The following is a 22,582-nucleotide window of genomic DNA, read 5'->3' as shown; positions in this document are numbered from 1 at the left end:
GTGGCGGCGCCGCGAAACCGCTCTCGGTTTGGCAACTGAGTTTAGTTCCATGAACGTTGGTTGGGACAATCTATTTGTCATAACGCAGTCGGAGGCCTCTATACCGCCTGTTCCGTATTTATCTGTCCGTGTTAGAAAAAATTCTCCTGCGCAAACTACTGAAGTATATGGGCTCAAACGCCGACTACAAGGTAGCTTATGGTAGCGTTCGTCTTTCGATAAGTAATTTAACATCTAAACTGGCCTGCATTTTCTGGAATCGGCGAAAAACTGCATTCAGCTGCGGCAGAACTTTTCGTCCAGGCGAGCAAAGAAACCTGTGTGACAGACTGCGCCATCTGGCGAGCGGTGTTAATTTCAAGGAGCAGACGACACGCACATTCGAAGAAACTGCGCGAGGTGCATTCCCGCCCAAGCCATGACATCGGTTGCCTCACCGCTCGCCAGATGGCGCAGCCTGTCAAACTGGCTTCTTTGCGCGCTTGGACGAAAAGTTCTGCCGCAGTCGAATGCAGTTTTTCGCCGATTCCAGAAAATGCAGCCAAGTTTAGATGTTAAATTACTTATCGAAAGACGAAGAATATCATAAGCTACCTTGTAGTCGGTGTTTGAGCCCACATAGTCCAGTAGTTTGCGCAGGAGAATTTTTCGTAACAGGGACAGATAAATACGGAACACGCGGTATACACGATTTTACCAAGGGCTACTGGGAGAGAGAGAAAATACTCTCAAACCGCAATGAGGTCGTGGTAACCTGGGAGGGAGAAACTACAAAACCAGCTAAAATTAAGAGAGGGTTAAGGCAGGGCTGCCCACTATCACCTCTACTTTTCATGGTATATGTGAGCCAAATGGAAAATAGGTTGAAAGAGTGTAGGGTAGGAGTTATATGCAGGATGGTCAGAGGGTAAACCAAGTGTTGGCTGGACTAATGTATGCGGATGACATTGTTCTACTAGCAGACAAGCGAGATAATCTGCAGGAACTAGTTAAAATCTGTGGTGAGGAGGGCAACAAGCTAGGACTCCAGTTCAGTAGAGAGAAGTCAGGGATAATGGCCTATAATGATGAGAAGGGAGACCCACTAGAAATACAAGACACTATATGATAGACCATGTGAGAACGTATAAGTATCTAGGTGTATGGCTAAGTGAAGGAAAAAAATATCTGGAAGAGCATGAGAGGATTCTGAAGGATAAAGGAAAAAGGAACTCGGACATTATGAAGCATAGAGCACTATGGAACTATAATAGGTATGAAGTGGTTAGAGGGGTATGGAAAGGAATCATGGTACCGGGCCTCACTTTTGGAAATGCAGTCCTGTGCATGAAATCAGAAGTACAGTCAGGGCTAGAGGTCAGACAAAGAAGTGTAGGAAGGCTAGCCTTGGGAGCCCATGGGAACACGTACTCCGAATGAGGGAGTCCAGGGAGATATGGGTTGGGCGTCGTTCGAGGTTCGGGAGGCCATCAGCAAACTGAAATATGATCAGAGGCTAACTCAAATGGAGGAAACAAGGTGGGCAAAAAAGGTGTACAAGTATCTGTACATGAAAAGTATTAACACAAAATGGACTAATAGAACCCGAAAGCTAAGAACGAAGTATTTACGGGTGAGGGATGGGACGCAACAAGAGACTAACGTGAAAGCGGAGGTAAAGGAGAGGGAAAAAAAAATATGTAAAGAAAGAATGCAGGAAAAATCGGCGCTAGGCATATATAGGACACGAAAACAGGACATCAAAAAAAAGCAATTATTCGATAATTAGCGGGGCAGTTCACTGCTTTTTGAGGCTAGGACAGGGACTCTGAGAACAAAAGCGTATAGGTCCAAATTTGAAGAAGTGGATATTTTGTGCTCTGCTTGTAAAATGGAAACGGAGACCATAGAACACTTGGTTCTGAGGTGCGCAGAACTCCGCCCAGCCCTCCCAGAGGGGACAGCAACGACCATAGAGATAGCGCTGGGATTTACTGGGGAGGACGGGCGAGTGGATGGGAAAAGCGTGACATTGACGAAGGGGAGGTTGGAGGATTGGTGGCGGAAATCAAGGGAGGCGTCAATTTCGAGCGTAAAAGGATAGACAGATTAGATATTGTAAGAGCGAAAGGGAAAGAAAGGGAAAAGAAAATTAAATTAACAATGGGGGAAGTATAGGCTAGGTGGCGAAAGCTACCGCCCGGTACAAAGGGTAAAGCCATTATCATCCTTCCACATATCCATCGTCATGGCAACAGCTCCTCCGCGCGCGCGTTGGTGTGGGCAACATTGCGTTTGCCTTATAGTGAACTAGAATACTATCGTTTGTCGTTTGTCTGTGTATCGTTTGTCTTTTGTTTGTCTGTCTGAGTTGGTTATATTAACTCTATGGTCTGTAGCGACTAGCAAACGGAAACACGCGACCCGGCAGCCTTGGAGCATAGCGATGGTGATCGGTTTCCGCCGACTCGACGAGTCACCGCAATGAAAGCTGGTTGAAAGAACCAAGCGACGACTTGAGCACTGACAACGCACACCAAACAAATACCTTCCTATATGTAATATATATATATAAGACTACAAAATTAAAAAATTATCTCGGAAGAAACACTGCAAGTGTCGTCTGCTAGGGGCGATTCGTAGCCATAGAGTTTCTTACTACTACCTAGAGGGAAAGCTGGCGGCGCTGCACTTCAGCCAACATGGACGCTCAAAGCATCATGGGGCGGTGAGCTACTTGTTGCGGCACAGTCGTAGTTTTTCGGGAACACAGAGTGGCAGTACTAAGGCGTTTCATTCCGAAAACGTAGTTCGTGTGTGCGCAGACGACTTTCGCGCGAACGCAGTGTGCAAAAGCCATAGTAGTGAAGACGCGACGACACACGACGCCAATAAAAGGTTTTACTCTTCCGAAATGCCATTAAAAACCTCTTAAAGTATCTAAACAACATTTTTTTTTAAAACATATTTACTTTTAAAAGTGCGCCTGTTAATTACGAAATATTAGTTTTTTTAGTGTTCATCACTTGGCCAATAGGAAAGCTAGTCATGTCTTATTTTAGGCAAACTTTGCACTTAAATGCTTTTCTGCTCGTTTGTTGCAATCATTAGACAAGATATTGAATGTTAGGACGTTTGTAGCTATCAAACAACTTTATTTTTTTATTATTTTTTGGCCAAAAGTTACAGTTCCGCAACCATGGAGGTAAAAAAACTAGGAGGGAGTGCGCTCAGCCTCTGCAAGCCATCCTCCTCTGACGCCGCTGCCGAGGGCCCTTTTGCGCACTGACTCATGGGAAATAGGCCCTCCTCCACAGTTACCAGACTGCCAGCCAGCGGTGCTTTTTAGTGAACGTCCGTGCTCCGAAGTAGCGCAGCGCCGCGCTTTGGCGGAATGCGTAGCGAGCTCGAGGTTGTCTGAAGGCTCCGCGTCTCTGTTGATTACACTCTTGAGTGTTTGGGTGCACTGTAGAAAACTGCGGGTAAACCTTTCATCAAAGGGTGCGGCCGCGACCTCGTCACTGTTCAACTGTGGTTCATAAAGAGAATGGAGAGGAATTCCTTTCGTCGTTATAGACTGTTTACAGCGCGCAGTTCTTCAGTTTGAGACCAGATGGCGCCACACGTGCGCTCCGAACACGGCACCATTACTTGCCTCGTAAGTCGCCGGCGTGTACGCCTCGACGCAGCAGTGGAAATTTCGCGGGTGGTTGCCGAATGTGTTCTTTCTACGATGTGAAAAGGCAGAGGAAATACATGCTCTGTTGTGGATTGCAAGAATTGCGACAGAGAGTTAAAGTTTCAGGATGCGATCGTTTGCGAGCTTCACGAAACCGAACTGCACAAGGAGGTAATGCCAATGTTCGCGCCCGTTCGCCACGCACCCTTTCCGAACTGGCGAATGCAACATACACGTTCGCCATCGCTAGATAACTAATAAAGAAAGGTTTCGATCTTGGAAAATCTGCGAGGGTAAGTGCACAACACAGCCGCATGAAGCTGTTCCGCCACCGAAACCATGACGGCGTGCTTTAAGTTATTGTGCACTGTGCTCAGACCGCATTGATCGTAAGTTGTGGTCTGTGACCATTAGTAAAACGAGCGCCCGAGGCCGAATTAGAAACGAAAAAAAATAAGACTACTTACGCTCCTTCATGCGCCTGCTGTTTGTTATGCACTGCACAGCCGTGCGAGCCGACAACGCTTACCGTCAGTCCGTGTATTACACGCAGTCTTGGTGCTACTGTTCAATTTCGCTCCAAGTAGCGCGGTTCTCGTGGACCGTGTTCGGATTACAGCATTTGGTTTACGGCTGCTGTGCCGGACGGTTGTCACTTGCTCGCGGTCCATATGCGAGACAGTCACTAAAAGTGACTCCGTACGCTCAGAGTGAAGCTGATTAATTACAACCAACGAGACCACGAGCATTTCCATGTCCGCATATCGAGCGTCGAGCGTACCAAAATTTTTTATATGAGGCTGACGTTACTGTGAAATTCGTCCAGCATGAACGCGTGGCCATGCGCGCGTTATAACAATTATATCGCGGAATCCTTCGAAACGATTGCACGCCAGCTTGTGAAGGCTGCTTGATGCATGGTACTGCTACCATGATAGTCAACCTTTGTGTGTCTATTTATTTTTGTCGCTTTTCTATGTTTAATCAACCAGTAGTAAATATTTCAGGTTTCCTAAGCACCGTTAACAGGGTGTAAACAAATGCATACGATGTGCATATGAGCGTTTCAGACCAGTGTCTGCATGCATGTACAGAATAGGACAACAACCTGTAAGGCCGCAAGAACATTAAACATTGCCGTTTATATATTAACAATAAAAAACATTAAGCAGAGTCTTCAGCGCATGCAAAGACAAGCATTCAGGCAATCCGTCCGTTGCCTCGAACAGGCGGAGAGCTCAGCGGCTCTCCGCGACATGAAGTCCGATCGCGTTTTCACGCGTGAAGTGATCAAATTAGGGTTCTCACATGTCCTTCCAAGCTTCGGACCAGCCACAGTGTCGTCTTCCCACTCCTTTACAACTGTATCAGCCGAAACACTGGCTGTCGGAACCGAACCGTCAGACGCAGCAGCCGTCGCGACGAGGCGCGCGCCGAGCGGTCAGGAGGCGAGTAATGGCGGCGTGATCACGTGATCAAAGATGGCAGCCCCCATGATACGCCGCTGTAAAGCGTCTATACACACATACGGAGCGTTTATTTCAGCGCATGCTATGAGCGGAGAACTCTAGAGTAGGCGAAGAAACGAGCCTCTAAAAAAGGGCGCAGCGGCTTCCAGAGCGCTCACGGCGGACGGACGTGTTGAACGAGCGCTCCGGCGCGCTGCGCAAGATTCTATTTCTCGGGCAGGCGGACTTCGGCCCGCCCATGGGCCCTCCGTTCTCCGCTATTCTCAAGGCACAAGTCGTGCCGAATACGCGCGCGCACATAGGCGGTTCCGACGTGAAATTCAGCAGTGAAGTATTTCTCTCTCTCGCTGTCGAGAGAGAGTGCCGGCGGCTTTACGTCTGCCCCTGCGCGGGGTCTCCCGGCCACTGCGCACAATCACTTACAAAAAGAAGTAAACTGTATGTATACATAGCCGCGCGCTCGTAGCGTCATGTCTCGGACTAATCACGCGCTCGACATACTGCACTAGCGGCCGGGGTGGGGCGCCCGGCCGCGTATACCGTCGGAGGTAGCCCCCACGGAGCGTTCGTGTCACGCGTGCACTACCTGGCGAAGAGCGAGCGGGAAGTCAAGCCCGCCTGTTCGATGAACGCACAGAGGCTCACCACTGTTCTGTCACGGGTATAGAGGCTAGAATATCACGGGTGCGCGCAGTGCCGCGCGGCCACAGGAGCGCTTCGAGACTGTCCGGGATGATTCCCAGCGCCCTGCAGGCCGCGAGAATCTCTTGACGCGGCACTGCAGAAGCGGCACAGCGAAGGAGCATGTGCTCCAAGTGTCTCCACTGCGCCGCAGTCAGCGCACGCGTCGCTCGGGGATGGTGGCCGCTGCGGCGAGCGAGCAGTTTGCGCTCACCACGGAGCCGTCAGTGAACGCAAGCAGATGGTCGCGTAGTTGCTCGTACAGCGAGAGAGCGAAACCGAAACCGAAATCCAGCTAAGAGCTACCACTGCCTTGTCACGTGAGGGCCTATTTCCCATGATGCTTTCCATTATATTTTTTATGACTAGGCTTCAAGATTGTGACGTCATGGTCCCTCCTAGTTTTTCTTCCTCCATGTCCGCAACAAGTAGCTCACCGCCCCATGATGCTTTGAGCGCCCATGGTGGCTGAGGTGGTCACGTGGGGTCTCCATGCAAACTCCCATAGACGGCTTGCCAGCTTTCCCTCTAGGTAATAGTAAGAAACTCTATGTTCGTAGCAGACGCCTCAACCTCCATCATGACCGCGAAGAGGTCATTGCTCTCAGTTAAAGCTAGCAGACGAAACTGCGCTTTTATATTACTGAAAGAAAACACGTATTGTAAGTAAATAAACTACTCAAAAGCATAATTTTGTTTTTTTAAGCCGTGTTCACTCAATTCAAAGGGTTTTTCCACTCCATAACAGCAGACGTAGGTAATAGTACCGCTGCAGTTCAGTCTGTCCGCTCAGTGCCGGCTGTCTGTTGAGTCCCAGCTCCTGCTTTGCTTGCACAGCTCGTCAAAATGCTGTACTGCTGCGTGCCGCACCGTAAGTCAACTCACCAAAGAAAAGAACCCGATGTATCTTTTCATGAAATACCGTCAGTTTACGTGAGCAATGGCTAAGCAGTTTCGAATGAGGACTGTTGCACTGTCGTGATTTGCATATTTACTCCACCATCTGTAGCTCGCATTTTTGACTTTCAGATTTTAAATACGACAGCAAGGAACGACTGCTGAAACCAAGCGCCTTAACTGCTGTAGGTATTTAGCGACCAGGAATGAATCCCAGCAGAATGGCCCGGGAATGGAAATGAGGCCAGAAAGCGCAAAACTGAGTCGCAGTCCGCTGGGACCCCGAACTACTCTGCTGCGCAACGACAGCCAATCAGTGAGTATGATGAGACCGGGATACAGATATCTCTGTACAGACGCTATATGGAAGATGCAGTGTGTGTCTCAGGTTAAAATTGATAAATTTCAGAAGCGCGCTGTTGATAACGTCTGCATGCGATTCAGTGCGTGAAACTGACTAAAAACTCTCTTCCAGGGCCTGGAAATGGTGCGTATACTTTCACCAACTGTGTTCTTAGGCAAAACAGCAGCAAAAGAATATTAAATATTTTTTTTTTTTTTGTAATACCATACTGGTAGTGCGCAATGAAAAGAGGACGGAACCCAGGCAACACCGAACGTCTGAGGACGTCATCAAATGTTCTAAACGTCCTCATCCTGAACAGGATATGAGCACTTTTTTATTGTATTACAGCCGAACGTCCTCAGTTCGTACTTCTGGACGACTCGAATATGAGGGTAAAAGCGTAGCGCAAAAGACAAGGACTCAGAAAGACAGACACACACAGCGCTAAGTCTTTTCTGAGTCATCTTTTGCGCTAAGTTTTTCCTTACAATATGAACCAACAAGCCCAAGCGTCTACCCTTCGAAGATGAGAATTCCGCCCGGGCGATATCGCAACTTCTGCGGCGTCGTCTGCTACAGTGTGTGGTTCCGTTTCGTGCGCTTTTCATGGCATTTGAGAACCGCAAATTTTGCACAGAGGTTGAATTTGATGGTAAGTTTTATTTTATACTGCATCTAGGTGATGCACTTGCCCGATTCGGTCAGAATTATTTGGAAACACCATCGTCTGCGGCGACGAAGAACGAAAACCGAAAACATCGCAACAATGGTACTGTGGCGCCATCTTGTATCCACCGGAGAAAGGCGTGTCACCAGCTCCATAGGGTTTCTCAATCTTGAGGGAAAGCTGGCGCCCCGTCTATGGGAGTTTGCATGGGGCTCTCTCAAGACCACTTTGGTTATATTAACTCTATGCCACTGCCTTTTTTTCCTCGATAACTGCCGCCACCATGGCGCTCAAAGCATCAACATCATCATCGTTTGCCAATATTCGTGCGCGCTATTCAATACATAAGCTTTGTAGTTCTTCACTATATTAACATTAGCAATGAAAACAACCATGATCACGATTTTCCGTTACAGAAGAGTATAAAAAGTGTCTTTCTTTTTGATGGCGCCACCGTAGATAAATGATTGATGATGATGACCGCGTGGATAAACGATAAAACTGTCTTGTTTGAAGTAAAATGAAGGAAGAAGCAATTTTTCAACAGGCTTATAGCCAATTATAGCAGCGCCACGCAGTCCATTATGTTTCTATCCTAGCGGCAAAAAACAAACTAAACTAGAACGCGCAGCAGAAGTGCTGATTCCGGAAGTTGAGGTCTGGCGCCAAATACGCTTGAGCAGACGACGAGACGCGGCAAGTACAGCGATAAGCAAGCACTTCTTTCGGGATGGAACCTACCAGTCGCTTTGTTCATGGTGCGCCTGAGGTGTACCGCATTTTTGGTGAACCTCGTAGGCAACGAGGAGCGCGGTTATGCTCTAGGTAAGTTCATAAATGAATATATATGGCATGTCTGCAGAGTGCTTTACGGTTTACGGTGCGTCGGTTTATCAACTCGCCCAGCTAGATTTTTTACTCAGTCATATGTTGTCAGCCGGCATGAAGTGTGTACCAACTGCTATCCTCGCGCAACGATTGCAAACAGACCCTGCATGTTAGTTTCTTTCTGGGGCAACGGCCGGAGCAAGGTAGCCGCTGCGGCTCTATCCTTTGATTTGCTTACGTCGTTGTGGTACTAACAGATGCAGGCCATTATCTGAGGTGCTGCTTGTGCGCTGTGCGGCGCTAAAGGTGTGAGCGATCACAATCGAAATACCTGTCGTTAAGGCATCTTCATATTATTATAGACACCTCTTCACATTGCATCGTAGCGTTATATATATGGACCGTCCAGAATACCCTCTTAACTTTTTTGTGTGAATATTGTTGCAGAGGCAGGAGCAGAGCTTGGTCTTGCGGAGGTGTCACCAGAAATTAGTAAGTGTGCTCTAACCTACTTTGGTTGAAGGGTGTGCTAACTGAGGCTCTCACTGCTCGACACGATAGATTTTACGGATTCCTCGTATCCAATTCCTTTATAAGTTTGCAGTTGGCGAGATAATTGATTTAACTTCCAGTACATATTTTATGAATTAGTGCCTTGTACCAGATTCCACTCTAATTTATAAGTTTACAGTTGGTGAGATAACTGATTTAACTTTAAGTATACAAACAAAGAACTGTTTTATTTCACACTGTTTGTGTCCTTCAATCTTCTAGCAATCAACTATGTTTGGCCGTCATAGACTGGCTCATATATCTTAAAGCACCCAACCTCTTGCTAGTTCATTTAAGATCCGAACTGTAATCAACAGCGAAGAAAGCAGTTTTGCACCACTGCACTTCGTGGTGTGGAAGGACGGTCTGGCCGCTCGCGTGGCCACACTAAGGGGGCAGAATCATTCAAGGAACATGTGTTATGTGGACACTGTATTTCCACTCTCTTTAATTATGTACCTCTTTTTCCTGCTGATGCCTGCAAATGGACGGGAAGAGAAACTAAATTACTTATTAATTTATATGCCACATACTTGGACAAGTTGGGCCTCTGAAGAAATTCAGGAACAAAAAGCAATGTTCGAAAAAATTGCCATGGAGCTGAAAAAAACTAGTAGTAAGAACAGGGGAGCAGTACTGCACCAGATACAAGACCATGTGCAAAAGAAAAAGAAGCAGCTCTATGACCAGTGCGGTAGGGGGCTACTTTGCTGCTGCCACAATAAAAACAAAAACGCATAAAATCAACTTAAACGTTTGAAATAATGCATTATAGCTTAAATATTTTCCTATAAAACATGGAGGAAAGAAACAGAGGAGGCAGCATCCGGCGACAGCCTTGAAGCCTACTCTTTAGAAGTAAAAATATAGTAAAAAGGAGAGAGTTGGTAGGACAACATACCCCATGCCGGGCCCCTGCTTTTACTCCCTGTCGGACCTGTCGGAGCTACTGCTGGCCAACATTCGATGCCTGTGTAAGGAAAACACGGTCGTCATGCAATTCGAGTCCTAGATCGGTCTTAAGGCCCCATTGCAATGAAGAAAGGTCTGCGCCAAGGGTACTCGTCATCGCCACTCGTAGCATCGAGTGAGGGCTGCTACGAGTGGTGCTACGAGACAGCTGGTACGGATGACAACCGATGAGTGCGGGTTTAGCCTTTGCGGACGATCTAGTACTACTTCAGAAATCTTCCTAGGATTTGCACTGTTTGCAAAACATCTGCCAGAATGAGATTACGCGTCTGCACCTGAGGGCCAATTCCAAGAAGAGTGTGGCTGTCCGAGTTCAGAGTTTTGGTGCCCGGCAGCGGAGGCACGCACAGAAAATCCATGTACAGCCTTCACGAGGCTAGGTCCGATAGGCTTCCCTGCGGATTCAGCTTTTCCTGCATCGCTGATGCTTCAAAGGGTAATCTCGACGTGATGTTTGGCGACGTGTGGAAGTTTGAGCATCTCCCTGTATTGATGCTTGCAAATGCTGTAGTGTGCCTGCTAGTGGACACGAGAGTGGCTTCGAGAGACAATAGTGCGAGGCTGGCCGAACTTCGCTTGGCTGTCGTGGCCGGGTAGCGAACAAGGTGGTGCAGGGAGACCTAGGTTGGCCCAGCTTTGTGGCTCGAGAAGCGTTGAGTAAGCTAACCTACAAGGGTCGTCTCCAGTGCGTACCTAGAACTCGTTGGGCGTGCTGAGTGTTTGACCATCTGGCCGCAGTGTGCCTTTGCTCCCAACGGACAAAGTGCATCTACCATCTCGAAAAGAAGTGTGGCTTCTTTCAAGAGCGGGTTGAAGGCAGCTACTCAGCAAAGTGGCAAACAGAGCTTCGTAGATGCACAGAGCTTCAGATAGGGAGATGTCATGGGCTGCAGTAGAAGCTAAGACCACATTCTTCCTGTATAGCCTCCAGAAATAGGCACCCCAGCCTACAGTGCTCTACAGTGAGTGTTGCAGCAGCCTCCTGTTTGAGGCAACAGCGAGGAGCTCTGCAGACCCTACAGTACTAGCATCGATTTCATCACACAGTGGAGAGAACGCTAAGCTGAAAGTGAGGGGAATCAGATGAAACCACGGAACACTCAGCGCTCTGATGCCAAGGTAACTCTAGTCCACCACGGATGTCACATTCTACAGTCGTTTGGGTCTTCCTGTCCTACCCAGCCAGAGGAATTCGCAGTCACAGTACAGGCCACCAAGAAGCGCCTTGCCGAGTGGTGGGGTGCTGTGCGCCGACAATTCGAGGAGTACCTAAAAGCACTATAGTCGGATGCAACTTAAGAAGGCAGCGGCTTTTCCCCGTCAAAGAACCCCCCTCCAGCCAATGGCGTCGGCCGATTCTCATTGTCCTGCTAGCGTGACAATGCAGGGAGTGGCAGATGAAAGGGGATAGTCCTCTCCCTTCATTGTTTGGGAATGGACCCTTCTCTCCATTGTGGCACCGCTCCCTGTATTGTCACCCCAGCAGGGTCATGAGAATCGGCCGACGCCGTTGGCTTGAGGGGGGTCCTTTGACGGGGTAAAGCCACTGCCTCCTTAAGTTGTATCCGACTATAGTTGGGCATGTAACGTGGCAGCAGCCACTGGAGTGGCCACCGAGCTCACGATGTACTGCTGTCATTTCTGTTCCAGTCGTTCATATGAGTGTGTATGTCCCTCATAGCCTTAGTAGCTTTGGGACGTTGAACCCCATTAGCCATGTGAGCATGTATGTGTTGATGTGCGTGCATGCATTCTGTGTGGGGAGTGATTAGTTGTGTGTGTTGCGTGCGTGCATTTTGTGTACTCTGGCTGGGCACCACACCGACGACATCCACCCCATTCAGAGGACAAGGCCATAGTCATCATCAACATCATCCTTCTTTGCCGTGCACGGCTAGTGGAACTAGTGGACTATCTCAGCTGGGTCAGCTCACCACTGTACTACAGGGAAAAAAAAAAATTTTTCGCACAGAATCTCGGAAGATTCGGACGCACATAGCAATTTCATGGAGTGCAGTTTCTTAACGGCACGCAGGGCTTCAATGGCACACTGTGCTCGATGGCACTATGACAATTCAAGCTCGTCAAAATGATGAAAAGTTTCTTGTGGCTCTGGCATCATTTTTCTGGGAGGTTGTCAAGATTTCATGATGCCTTCAAGTAAGGAAGACCTAAAGTGTTCTGAAGCCGGGCCATTTATCAGGCTTTCGTTGGTTACCGTCACATAAAGCGAGGTGCATACCTGCGCATGTTTTTGAAAATAAGGTCTCGGGCAGTGCGGCCTGAAATAAAAGCCACAGGCGCTCATCTAGCTCCAACTTTTTTTTTCTCCAACGAAGGCAGCCTCTGACTAATCCTTTGCACGTCCTTGATTATGAACTGTTTTTGTCTACTTGCGCAGCAATAAGGTCATTATTTCTTATCTGATAAAGTGACAACCACAGTTGGAAATGGTGCATTAGGCCAAATGCACATCTTGGTTGCACATATGAGCTTTGGGCTCTGCTTTTCGAAATACTCAAGCAGAGTCTTTTAGGATGTTAACGTGAAAAGGCTATGTACTACGTTTTCCTGTCTGTGAATTCGTAAGTTTTTCTCTTCTTTAAGTCCTTTTCTCAACATTTTTTTTTTTCTGCTGTTGTTTTTCCACTTATATGATTTAAACTGCCATGGTGCGCCAGCCACCTTACAGTTTGGCTCCCGGCCATGGCGGCAGGACTTCAGGGGAGGAAAAATATCAGAAATGTCCATTTGCTGTGCGTTGCACATGCACGATAAAGAACCTCAGGTGGTTAAAATTCGGTGTCCTCCATTACGGTACAGTGCTCTAACTACGGCATCCTTCATAGCTCATGTGTTGCTGGAGGACATTAAACCACACAGTTTACATTTAAATTCTTTTTGCAATTTCTGGGGTGCGGAAATTTGTCTTGTGTGAGGGAGTTTACCTACATTCTCCCCACAGGACAGTAGGGAAACATTTACAAAATTTAATTGCTATATATGGTGAGTGACTGATGTCATCGGTAGGGCAAAAAAACTGCACGGAACATCAAATTCCTCCTTATGAAAAAGTGTTGATGTCATTAAAAACAAAATGTTGAAAGTGCTGAATACGATTTTGTAATCGCTGTGCAGACAATCATATGGTATGTGCAAAAAAAATGAAATTGTGATTTCTAAATTTAGTTCCATGCTTGTACCTATAACAAAAATCACATCTAGCATGAAAAGAGCTATGCACCTTAATGGCACAAGTTGTTACAAATATGGGCATGTGACGAGCAGGGGTAGACTTACAGGTCGTCTCTTGGGGGGGTGTGGTTTGGGGAGGTGGGGGGAATCCCATCTGGATCGTATATTCTTGGGGCCTTTTTTGTCCAAAAAATAGGGTTCATGTGGTTTTCCTATGTAAAATTTCTTGCTTGGGAAAGTGTTGCCTCCCTATCCTTGTACAGATCAGTCCCTACGGTCCAGTTTGTGTGAACAGAAGCAGCTTTGGCAATTGTGGGCATCAGCAGCACTTCTACCTTCTAACATGTTGTGTGAACTGTGACGAAGACCATCCAGCTTATTTTTTTTTCTGTTTAGTGTAGGAAAAGAAAGACACTGAAAGTGAGAAAAGACGTTTAATTTTCCTAAGCATGCACAGGCACATGACACAGCCTCCGAAACGTGCCTTTAATGATGGGTTGAAATGGCTAGAATAATAAAGTGGCCTGGGGAGTCGCACATTTATTGGGAGGTTTAGTAGTATGCCTTAAATGCTATGAGAATACGAGTAGGATGTAGTGCATTTGGCAGATATTCTCAATTAAACTGTGAAAACCAGGTAACCAGTATTCCTAAAGAAGAAGGCATAGCAACTTGCTTGCACTCACTGATGAGGCAGAAACTTTGAAGTTGAAAAAGGCGGTGGAATTCGAATTGAGGACAACGCAGTAAAGTACGGAAAGTAAAATGATGGGGTGACGGTAAAGGGCACAAGAGATCCTAATGGGTTAGGGAACAAATGGGAGTTAAGGATGTGCTAGCTGAAATCAATTAAATGTGCATAGCATGTAATGCGGAGAACAGATAACTGATGATCCATTATGCCAAAGGAATGAATTCCAGGACAAGACAGGCATAGCAGAGAGTCAGGTGGGTGGATGAGATCAAGAAGATTGCAGGGATAAGGTGGCCACATCTTGAGCAGGATGATATGGCTAATAGGAGGGATATCGGAGAGGTCTTCATCTTGCAGTGCTTCGGTTTCAGATAATGATATCACTTCAGATGCTTCCAACGATGAAAGTTATATGCCTAGAAAAGACATGTTCCCTTAATCTGCCTTTACTCGTTACCAATAAAGACTCTGAGAAAGTAGATGATTGTAGAGATCAGCATTTCAGTGGCACAAACAAAACACATTTCTTAACCATCTAAATTTGACATTTAAGACCTCACGTATATCAGGCACATCTTTGAGTACGCTATAAGCACAGTGCTATGCATATAATGAGTTCTAAATTATTGACACTCTTTAGTCAGTATGTCATATTACTTTATAATTTCATATGAAAATTGTAACAAAACTCTGTATGGATCTACCCGCCTCAGTGGCTCAGCGGTTACGGCGTTCAGCTGGTGACCCGAAAGACGCGGGTTCGATCTCGGCCGCGGGCCGAATTTCGACGAGGGCGAAATTCTAGGGGCCCGTGTACTGTGCAATGTCAGTGCACGTTAAAGAACCCCAGGTGGTCGAAATTTCCGCCACCCTTCTCTATGTCATCCCTCATAGCCTGAGTTACTTTGGGAAGTTTGGGACGTGCGGTGATGCGGGCACTTCGGAACGCTTGCTGTGTGCGTGCCCACACTCTGACCCAACCCGTCGCCATCTCTTTTCAAACTACGGGGTCCTCGGACTGCCAGCCGACACGTAGAACCAGCTCTTGTTCTCAGCCTGAAACCACCTCTCTGCCCACAGTGTCCTGCTTGCCTATCTATCGGAGACTAGCCTATACGCCCTCCTCTAAGCCTGCGGCCCGCCTGGACCTGTTACTTTATGGACCTCCGCATCCAGACCTGGACCATGACTGCAGCAACGACATAGACACAAGGTAACACAGTACAGCGTATGCTAAAGATCTCTACTAACTCGCGCGCTCAAGCGGCCGACTTTTGCGGATGGGAAAACTGGCCTGTATTTCTTTCACGATCTTAAGAGGGCTTATTTTTGTTGTACTATCTGCAGAACTTCTGGACGTGACTTGCAAGTGCCAGAGGGATGCCGTCGTCGTCGCCATCCTCCGCAGACACCTGGATGCTGTTAAACCCACGGCGAAGCGACGACTGCCAACAGTAATGCCTTCGAGCCAGTCGACTGGCATCAAAGGTGAGTGCGAGGCAAAGCCTCGCACTAACCTTATTTGCTTGGAACTACCTCCTTACTCGCTTGGAACTACCTCGCAGGAGATGGATTCGTCGACTCATGGGAGCCCCACAGCAGTCTCTGGTGCTCGCACCCTGGCAGAGGCGGTCGTCTAACGACTGAATTTCCTGCTTCTCCAGAGAGACCTGATGTTCACAGACCGGCTCAATCACATTCTAGAATGGATGCGCCCTCTGTGAGCGACTACATTCCAACCCCACTTTATGAAGGGTAAGCTGTCTGCAGCCTTAGTGGAAACGGTTTTCCCTCCCCACAGGTGCCTGGTCCACCCTCCCAACCCGATCTCCCCTGCAGGTTACCCTGGGCCTTAACAGAGTGACCAAATGTAGGTCCCCTGTCGTCGCACTTCGCCAGACCACCGTAGCCTTACTTTGATGGTTGAAAAGGTACAAACCTTATGCTCACTGAAGACTCGGCTCTATGAGCCACTTGGCAGGCCGCGCCTCTGGCGTTCCCTCAATTGGAGCAGTCCCGCACCTATAGGCTCTCTTTTCTGTGCAGCTGCCGAAAGGCTGAACTTGCAGGTCTCCACGTAAGAGCTGATTCGATCGGGACCATCGACCCTACTCACCTCGTTGTTGTCCTCTGTGATTGCCGGGCAGCCCTGCAGCTCCTGAGGAAGCTCCACATCTCCCAGACGTTGACCAGTGTCTGCGTGCACCCAGAGTAACGCCTTTGAGGACGCCGGCGACCAGGTGGCTCTCCACTGTGTGCCTGCCTATGCCGGCATCCAGGGCATTGAGGACGCCGATGTCCTTGGCAAGGCGGGCAACAGCAACGGGTTGCCAGTGACTAGGAACCTAGCTCCCCAGGACTTTGGCGCTCCGCTACAAAACCAAAAGATAAGGGCACTTCGCCCTGACAAGGGTATCTTGGCGTACCGAACCTTCCACTGACTCTCGGACAAGATACTGCGCCTTCGTGCTGCATCTGCATCGGCTGCTCCTGGACGCCAACGCAGAAAGTTCATCGTTGGTCTGGCGTGCTCCCTTGCAAGACCGTCATGCGGCGATGCGGGCACTTCGGGACGCTTGCTGTGTGCCTGTCCAAACTCTGACCCAATCCATCGCCATCTCTTTTCAAGGTACCGGGCCCTCGCACTGCCAGCCAACGCGGAGAACCAGCTCTTATTCCTGGCTCGAAGCCACCACTGTGCCCACAGAGTCCTGCTTGCCTATGTAGAGGAGACTAGCCTATACGCTCTCCTCTAAGCCTGCGGCCCGCCTGGACCTGTTACTTTATGGACCTCCGCATTCAGACCTGGACCATGACTGCAGCAACGACATAGACAGAAGGTAACACAGTACACCGTCTGCTAAAGACCTCTACTAACTCGCGCGCTCAAGTGGCAGAATTTTGCGGATGGGAAAACCGGCCTGTATTTCTTTCACGATCTTAGGAGCCCTTATATTTGTTGTACTATCTGCAGAACTTCTGAACGTGACATGCAAGTACCAGAGGGATTCCATCGCCGTCCGCCGGAGACGCCTGGATGTAGTTAAACCCACGGCGAAACGACAACGGTAATGCCTCTGAGCCAGGCCACCGGCATCGAAGGTGAGTGCGAGGCAAGGCCTCGCGGCGAGAGCGATATAGGTCTGTGAAACCTCCCCTGGACTTCGTAAATTTAAGCTTCATTTGTGCTGCTTCAAGTACCATTACATAATAGTCGGAAAGTAACAGCAGAATGTAAAATAGAGGTTTCATGGACCGTCGCCATCGGATTTCTTCTCCGTGACGGAAGCGCGGTGAGCTGGGATTCGTGGTGCGTACAGCTCTAGGCTTATCTCACTGTAGGCAGGTCAGCTGTAGGTATTGAGCCAGCGAGGAAAGTGCATACAGGGCCGGCTTTGCTTGCTGCCTCAAGGGAGTAACATAAGCGAGCCGCTGTCGTTTGCGTCACGGAAAGAAATCCGTTCCGAACGTCGTTGCGACCAAGCCACTACTATGTCATGCCATCAAACGCAAGGGTGCGGATGTGCTCTTAAGCGACATGTGGTTTGTGGAAGCACACGGCGCTCGGAAGTTCTCGCCAGCCACGACAAGCAACTCCGAAGAATGGACGTTGCCTACGGTCTGCGGCACATCGTGATTCCGCTGCAGCCAAGGTAGGTAGTTCGCTTTCTTTATGCTTTTTTTCAGCCCCATGGTGAACAGCTTCTCGGCTTGAGGCTTCAGTCGCGCCGAGTTGGCTGGCACGGTGAGTTTGCGCAAATGTGATACGCCTGCGAGTCGTCACCATTAATTTTTCGTTGCAGATTTGCTAATTCCCGCCTTCTCACATCTGATCAATCGGCACTGCTGCATTGAGCCCGATATGATATCTGGCCAGAAGTGACCAGTGAGCAGGAGACCACTCTGCCTGGAGGGTGAGTACCCACGCCAACTCGCTGGGAAATGCTGAGCCTTCGGGCGTCGACCGCGATCCAGGTGGCTGGATCAAAGTCCAGCGCAAGACCTGGCGTCCAGCCTACCGTAGATTTCCAAGGCTGACCACGGTTCTTATCTTTCCTTTACGACAGACCCTCTCCCTCAAGGATTTCGTCAGAGAGGACTACAGCCCCTTCCTCTACAGCCAGCCCGGAGTCCTATAGGTGCGGATGAACTGCAAACGCAACATGAATACAGGAGACGTCTCTACCAAGGTACCCCAGGAGCAGCTTCTGGCCTACACCACCCTCCTCTCCACTCCGGTCCGCACCTTCGAGACATCCCTTCCTGAGGGCAGCACGGGCGGTATCTACGGGGCCGACCGCGAAGTGTGCGACAGCGACGTTGTGGCTACCATCGAGGCTCCAGTCGACATTAGTAGCCTAAGGCGCCGTGGCCATGCCATCACCGCTGACCATGTGTTCATTACAGGAATGCGCTTCGGGGTGCGCCCTCTCTTGTCCGGACCCTTCAGTGCTCCTAGTGCAGGGGCTACAAGCAAATGATTGCCACCTGCAGGAGGCCCCAGCGCTGCATGACTTGTATCAGTGAGCATTACCATGGAGTTGCTGAAAGTAGTAAGAGAACACGTCTACTTAGGCGAGTAGTGACCGCTCATCCGCATCATGACTGAAATAACTAGAAGAATAAGAATGAGTTGGAGCGCATATGGCAGGTTCTCTCAGATCAGGAATGGCAGTTTACCAAAGCCCCTCAAGAGAAAAGAATACAACAGCTACGTCTACCGGAGCTCACCTATAATGCAGAAACGAGGTGGCTAACAAAGATGGCTCAGCTTAATTTACCGCAGTCGTGGCCTAGAGGCTGGGTCGTCCGGCTCGGCTGCGGGAGGTGGTTGGTTCGAAACCCACCGCCGGACACCCACTGGTAAAAAAGGGTACAAGCCACCCCCGGCCCGGCGCCCGGCTTCTTCAGGGGTGTGCGCTTGGAAGAGGCTCCGCAAACCCCGCTGTGTCCTTTCGGGGGCAAAACCAGTTTCGAACACATCAGCCTGCAAAGGTGGTTCGTGATTCAGTTCAGACTTTACAGGTTCAACGGAGTTTGGAGAGTTCGATGAAGTTTAGACGAGTTCGCTCTAACGTGACCTCAGTGGCACTGCGCCAACTTGAGAAATTGAAAAGCTGCGCCTTACAGAAAAAAAAAAAAGGCCACAAATTGGGCTTATGCCGCACGAGGCGGGCTTATGGTTGCTTGGCGGGGAACTTATCACTCATCCGTCAAGGCAACTGTTTGGTCTAAGACCCTTTTCCCAAGCATTTCACCCTAGAAGAGCCGAGCACCAGGCCAGGAGAAATCTTGTACCCATTAAAGAAACCGATGGGTACCCGGCGGCACTGGGGATCGAACCCAACACCTCCCGAATGCAAGGCGGATGCTCTACCACAAGGCCATGCTTCGGTGCATTAAGGACAACGCAGTGAGTTATTGAAAGAAAATTGATTGGTGTGACTTGAAGAGATCGGTAGGGGGCGGACGGCTGAGAGAACAAATGCAGGTTATCACATCCTAGTCGAAATGAAGAGGAAGAAATATGCTTGGGCAGGACATGAAGGCAACCGCCGGTCCTTAAGAGTAATGGAGTGGACACCAAGAGAAAGAGAGCGTAGCAAGGGGGGGTAGAAAGTTAGATGGGCGAATGAGTTGAAGAAGTTTGTGGGTATACGGTGGACGCAGCTGGCAAAAAACAAGGTTAATTGGGGAGACATGGGAAAAGCTTTTGGCCTGCAGTGAGATTAGTCAGGCTGATGATGACCACATCGCCATGGCGATTGCTCGGCTTCTGAACGCAGGTGCCTCCACTGTGGAAGGCGTCAGGGCTTCGGACTCCAGCCCTCTCAGGGGGAAGGAGCAGAGCCAGGTCACCACGATCGTTCGCAGGACGGCCAACCATTTCAGGTCAGAGGCTCGCAAGCTGTACGAGAGCTTTCTCGCTGCCAAGAGTTCTCTCGACCGCCATCATGGCAGTCCTCTTAAAGGAAACTATAAGGTCAGGCATTATGCTGTGGAATGTGAATTCCCTGCTCGCGCATGTTTCTGACCTAAATGACCTTGTATTGGTGGGTACCATGTAATACGATGTGCTCGCACCCCAGGGACCCTGATCTCAGCCGAAGCCTGCAGTCTGCCTGGGTAAACTAGGTACTCCGATCTCTCCTTCTGACCCCTCCATGGCTGCAGCGATGCCCCCCGCTTGGACGACGCTCACTCCAAGGTGAGGCCCTGTAGAGCCATCTACATAAGGAATAACATCCCTCACTTGGGCCACTTGGAGATTTGTGGTGCGGGAATGCGAATGGGCCGCATGGATACCTGTGTCCGCAGTCTACCTAGCTCCCAGTGTGTCTTGGGATCCAGCAGTGCCTTCTTGCCCTCCATGCTCGGATCGGCTAGAGTGTTCTTATCTGTTGTGATTTTAATTCTCTTCACAGGGAATGGGGCAACCGAACCTTGACCACGAGAGGCAGAAAATTCCTGGATGCCACCATCGCCGGAAGCTTCCGTGTCCTGCAGCCCATGGCCCTTATCTTCATCCGACCAGGACGCTCGTCTATCATTGACCTCCTGCTCGTGTTGGACGCTTGCCATTACTATTGGGAAAGAGCAGCTGATTCCCGAGGCTCAGACCACTGCTCCATCTTCGTAACCCCACTTCTAAAGGCAACAGAAGGAAAAGGTGCATAGTGTCTCTCAGTGGCCAGTGTTCAGGGATCTGGTGAAGGACATTCTCCATGCAGGCGACCATCCTCGGCACCTGCTCATTGGCAGCGCAGGCCCCTGGCCCTGAGGTTCGACTGCTGGGCCTCCGAGCTGCTGGGGACGCGCAGTGCGGAGGGTGTAGAGAACGTCACTGCCTGCAGATTGGATAGCCTACCGGCGGATCGACGCTGTCTGCCGCTGTCTGGCCAACCTAACTGCTCGGGGACGGCTGGGCTGGCTTCTGCCACTCCATCCGCTCTGCCCGGCAGTCGGCTACACCCTGCCGCCTCCTGCGGTCTCTGCTCCAGGTCGCCACCAACCGCTATCCTGTCTTCGGAGCGGCCGTCGCACAGGGAGTGTCTTGTCAGGCACTCGCAGATTAGGTGGCAGGCCACCTCTCCAAGGCAACCCACCTGCGCCCCAGCCTCTTGCTGAGATCCCAGACACTGCAGAGCTGCCCTCCTGCGCCTGCAGGCACTATGGAAGCACACACGTTGTGCAACGATCCAGTCACCACCCACGAGCTCCACAGGGCCCTCAATCGATCCATAGCGCCCTCGGGCCAACGGGTCACAGTGCAGATGCTGCAGAATCTGTATGCCCAAGAATAGACTCGTCACCTGGCCGTGTTCGACGAAAATCGTGTTGGACCACTGTCATCGTGGTACCCATCCTGATGCCCCGCAAGGCCTCCAGGGAGCTGTGTTCCTACAGATAGTCTCACGGACCTCTGTTGCCTGTAAAACATTGGATTCAGGGCCACTCGAAAGACTCATATGTACCGCAGCGGGTGCCAACTTCCTGCCGGAGAACCAGATAGGGTACGCCAGGCACTGATTCACCACACACTACATGTCGGTTGAAGATTCTTCCCTCGACAAGGCGAGGCATCGTGGAAACATCGACTGGTTAGTCCTCCTGGACGACCAGTCGCCATTCAAGAGCCTGCCCCACACCACCATCGAGCCAGCACAGGACGAACTGCGGCCGATGGGAAAGCTCTCACACTTCATAACCTCTTTTCCCTCTGATCGTTCCATGTAGTTACGGGAAGGCACCATCCTGAGCACTCCTCACCTCATCACCTCCGGGATACTTCAGGGCTCGATCCTGAGCATTTCCTGTTCAACCTGGTGAAGGCAGGACTGCCCGGTCCCATCCAGGAGTGCCGCCGCCACAATGTTCACTGCTCTGCGTACGTGGACGATGTGGCTTTCTGGTTCCGAGCACCGACGAGGCAGATCACCTCAGGCAGGGAGGCCCTCCAGCGTGCCTTCAACCGGGTGCAGCGGTTCCTGGCGACCAAGGGCCTCTCACTCTGAGCCAACAAGTTCGAGGGACTTTTTGTCGATCCGAGCGGAGCACGAGCCACGGCTGGAATATCTACCCTCAAGATCAATGAAAGTAACCTCCCTTGGAAACCCCAGGTGAAGTACCTCAGTCTCACCATCGACCACCGGGTCACCTGGTTTCCTGCTGACAAGGCCCTCCTGAGCCACATTGATGGAGTCGGCCGAGCAGCCCAGTGCCTCCTCGTCCGAGGCAGCGCCTGGATCCCACCTGGGCCATCCGACTGTTCGAGGGAACGGCCACATCAGCCATCGCTTGTGCCTTGCCTCTTGTCACCCTCTGCCCTACCCTCCTTACTCGCTTGGAACTGTCTCGCAGGAGATGCATTCGTCGACTTATGGGAGCCCCACAGCAGTTGCTGGTGCCGGCACCCTGGCAGAGGCGGTCGACTAACGACTGAATCTCCGGCCCCTCCAGAGAGACCTGATGCTCATGGACCGGCTCAATCACATTCTAGAATGCAGGCGCCCTCCGTGAGCGACTGCATTCCAACCCAACTCCATGAAGGGTAAGCTGCCTGGAGCCTATGTGGAAACGGTTTTACCTTCCCACAGGCGACCGGTCCTCCCTCTCAACCCGA

The 22,582-nt window shown here is 50.1% G+C and overlaps 2 protein-coding genes and 2 long non-coding RNA genes across 14 annotated transcripts in view; 3 read left to right on the top strand and 1 right to left on the bottom strand.

The window, feature by feature from the left end:
- Positions 1 to 8,042: 8,042 nt before the first annotated feature.
- LOC149365186 (uncharacterized) overlaps positions 8,043 to 22,582 on the bottom strand; it is a 60,205-nt gene continuing 45,665 nt past the window's right edge. For 3 of the 10 annotated variants that reach the window (XM_089587880.1, XM_089587926.1, XM_089587942.1), the window contains one exon: positions 13,686 to 14,375. Coding sequence is in view for 5 of the 10 variants with exons in the window: in XM_089587926.1 (XP_089444052.1) it covers positions 14,345 to 14,375 (31 nt within the window). In the remaining 5 variants the exon portion in view is untranslated. The other 7 variants (XM_089587871.1, XM_089587950.1, XM_089587957.1 and 4 more) reach the window with 4 other exon arrangements.
- On the top strand, positions 8,994 to 15,433 carry LOC149365194 (uncharacterized). The gene is made up of 3 exons (XR_016292776.1): positions 8,994 to 9,038; positions 15,040 to 15,172; positions 15,307 to 15,433. It is a non-coding gene; the product is annotated as an uncharacterized LOC149365194 (long non-coding RNA).
- Positions 15,509 to 19,659, top strand: LOC149365193 (uncharacterized). Of its 2 annotated transcripts, none has more exons than XR_016292772.1 (5): positions 15,509 to 15,679; positions 15,761 to 15,890; positions 16,006 to 16,799; positions 16,934 to 17,873; positions 18,027 to 19,659. It is a non-coding gene; the product is annotated as an uncharacterized LOC149365193 (long non-coding RNA). The 2 variants fall into 2 exon arrangements; XR_016292774.1 differs by having other exon boundaries at positions 15,509 to 15,714; positions 15,799 to 15,890.
- LOC149365192 (uncharacterized) lies at positions 19,691 to 22,563 on the top strand. The gene is made up of 4 exons (XM_089588142.1): positions 19,691 to 19,851; positions 20,049 to 20,167; positions 20,385 to 20,629; positions 20,691 to 22,563. Exons 2-4 carry the CDS (start codon positions 20,124 to 20,126, stop codon positions 20,738 to 20,740), a joined length of 339 nt encoding a protein of 112 aa, XP_089444268.1. The 5' UTR covers positions 19,691 to 19,851; positions 20,049 to 20,123; the 3' UTR covers positions 20,741 to 22,563.

The sequence above is a fragment of the Amblyomma mixtum genome, chromosome 1 (genome assembly GCF_055824585.1).
Source record: "Amblyomma mixtum isolate Tamu chromosome 1, ASM5582458v1, whole genome shotgun sequence".
Lineage (NCBI taxonomy): Eukaryota > Metazoa > Arthropoda > Arachnida > Ixodida > Ixodidae > Amblyomma > Amblyomma mixtum.
Note: the sequence above shows the minus strand (reverse complement) of the source record. Positions and strands in the feature narration are given on the sequence as shown.

What these genes read in the sequence shown, in the direction of transcription:
- LOC149365192 (XM_089588142.1), top strand. Translation starts at nt 20,124, where the DNA reads ATGGCTGCAGCGATGCCCCCCGCTTGGACGACGCTCACTCCAAG. An exon ending in TGGACGACGCTCACTCCAAG is followed by an intron (nt 20,168 to 20,384) that starts GTGAGGCCCTGT and finishes TTCTCTTCACAG; the next exon opens with GGAATGGGGCAACCGAACCT. An exon ending in AAAGGCAACAGAAGGAAAAG is followed by an intron (nt 20,630 to 20,690) that starts GTGCATAGTGTC and finishes TTCTCCATGCAG; the next exon opens with GCGACCATCCTCGGCACCTG.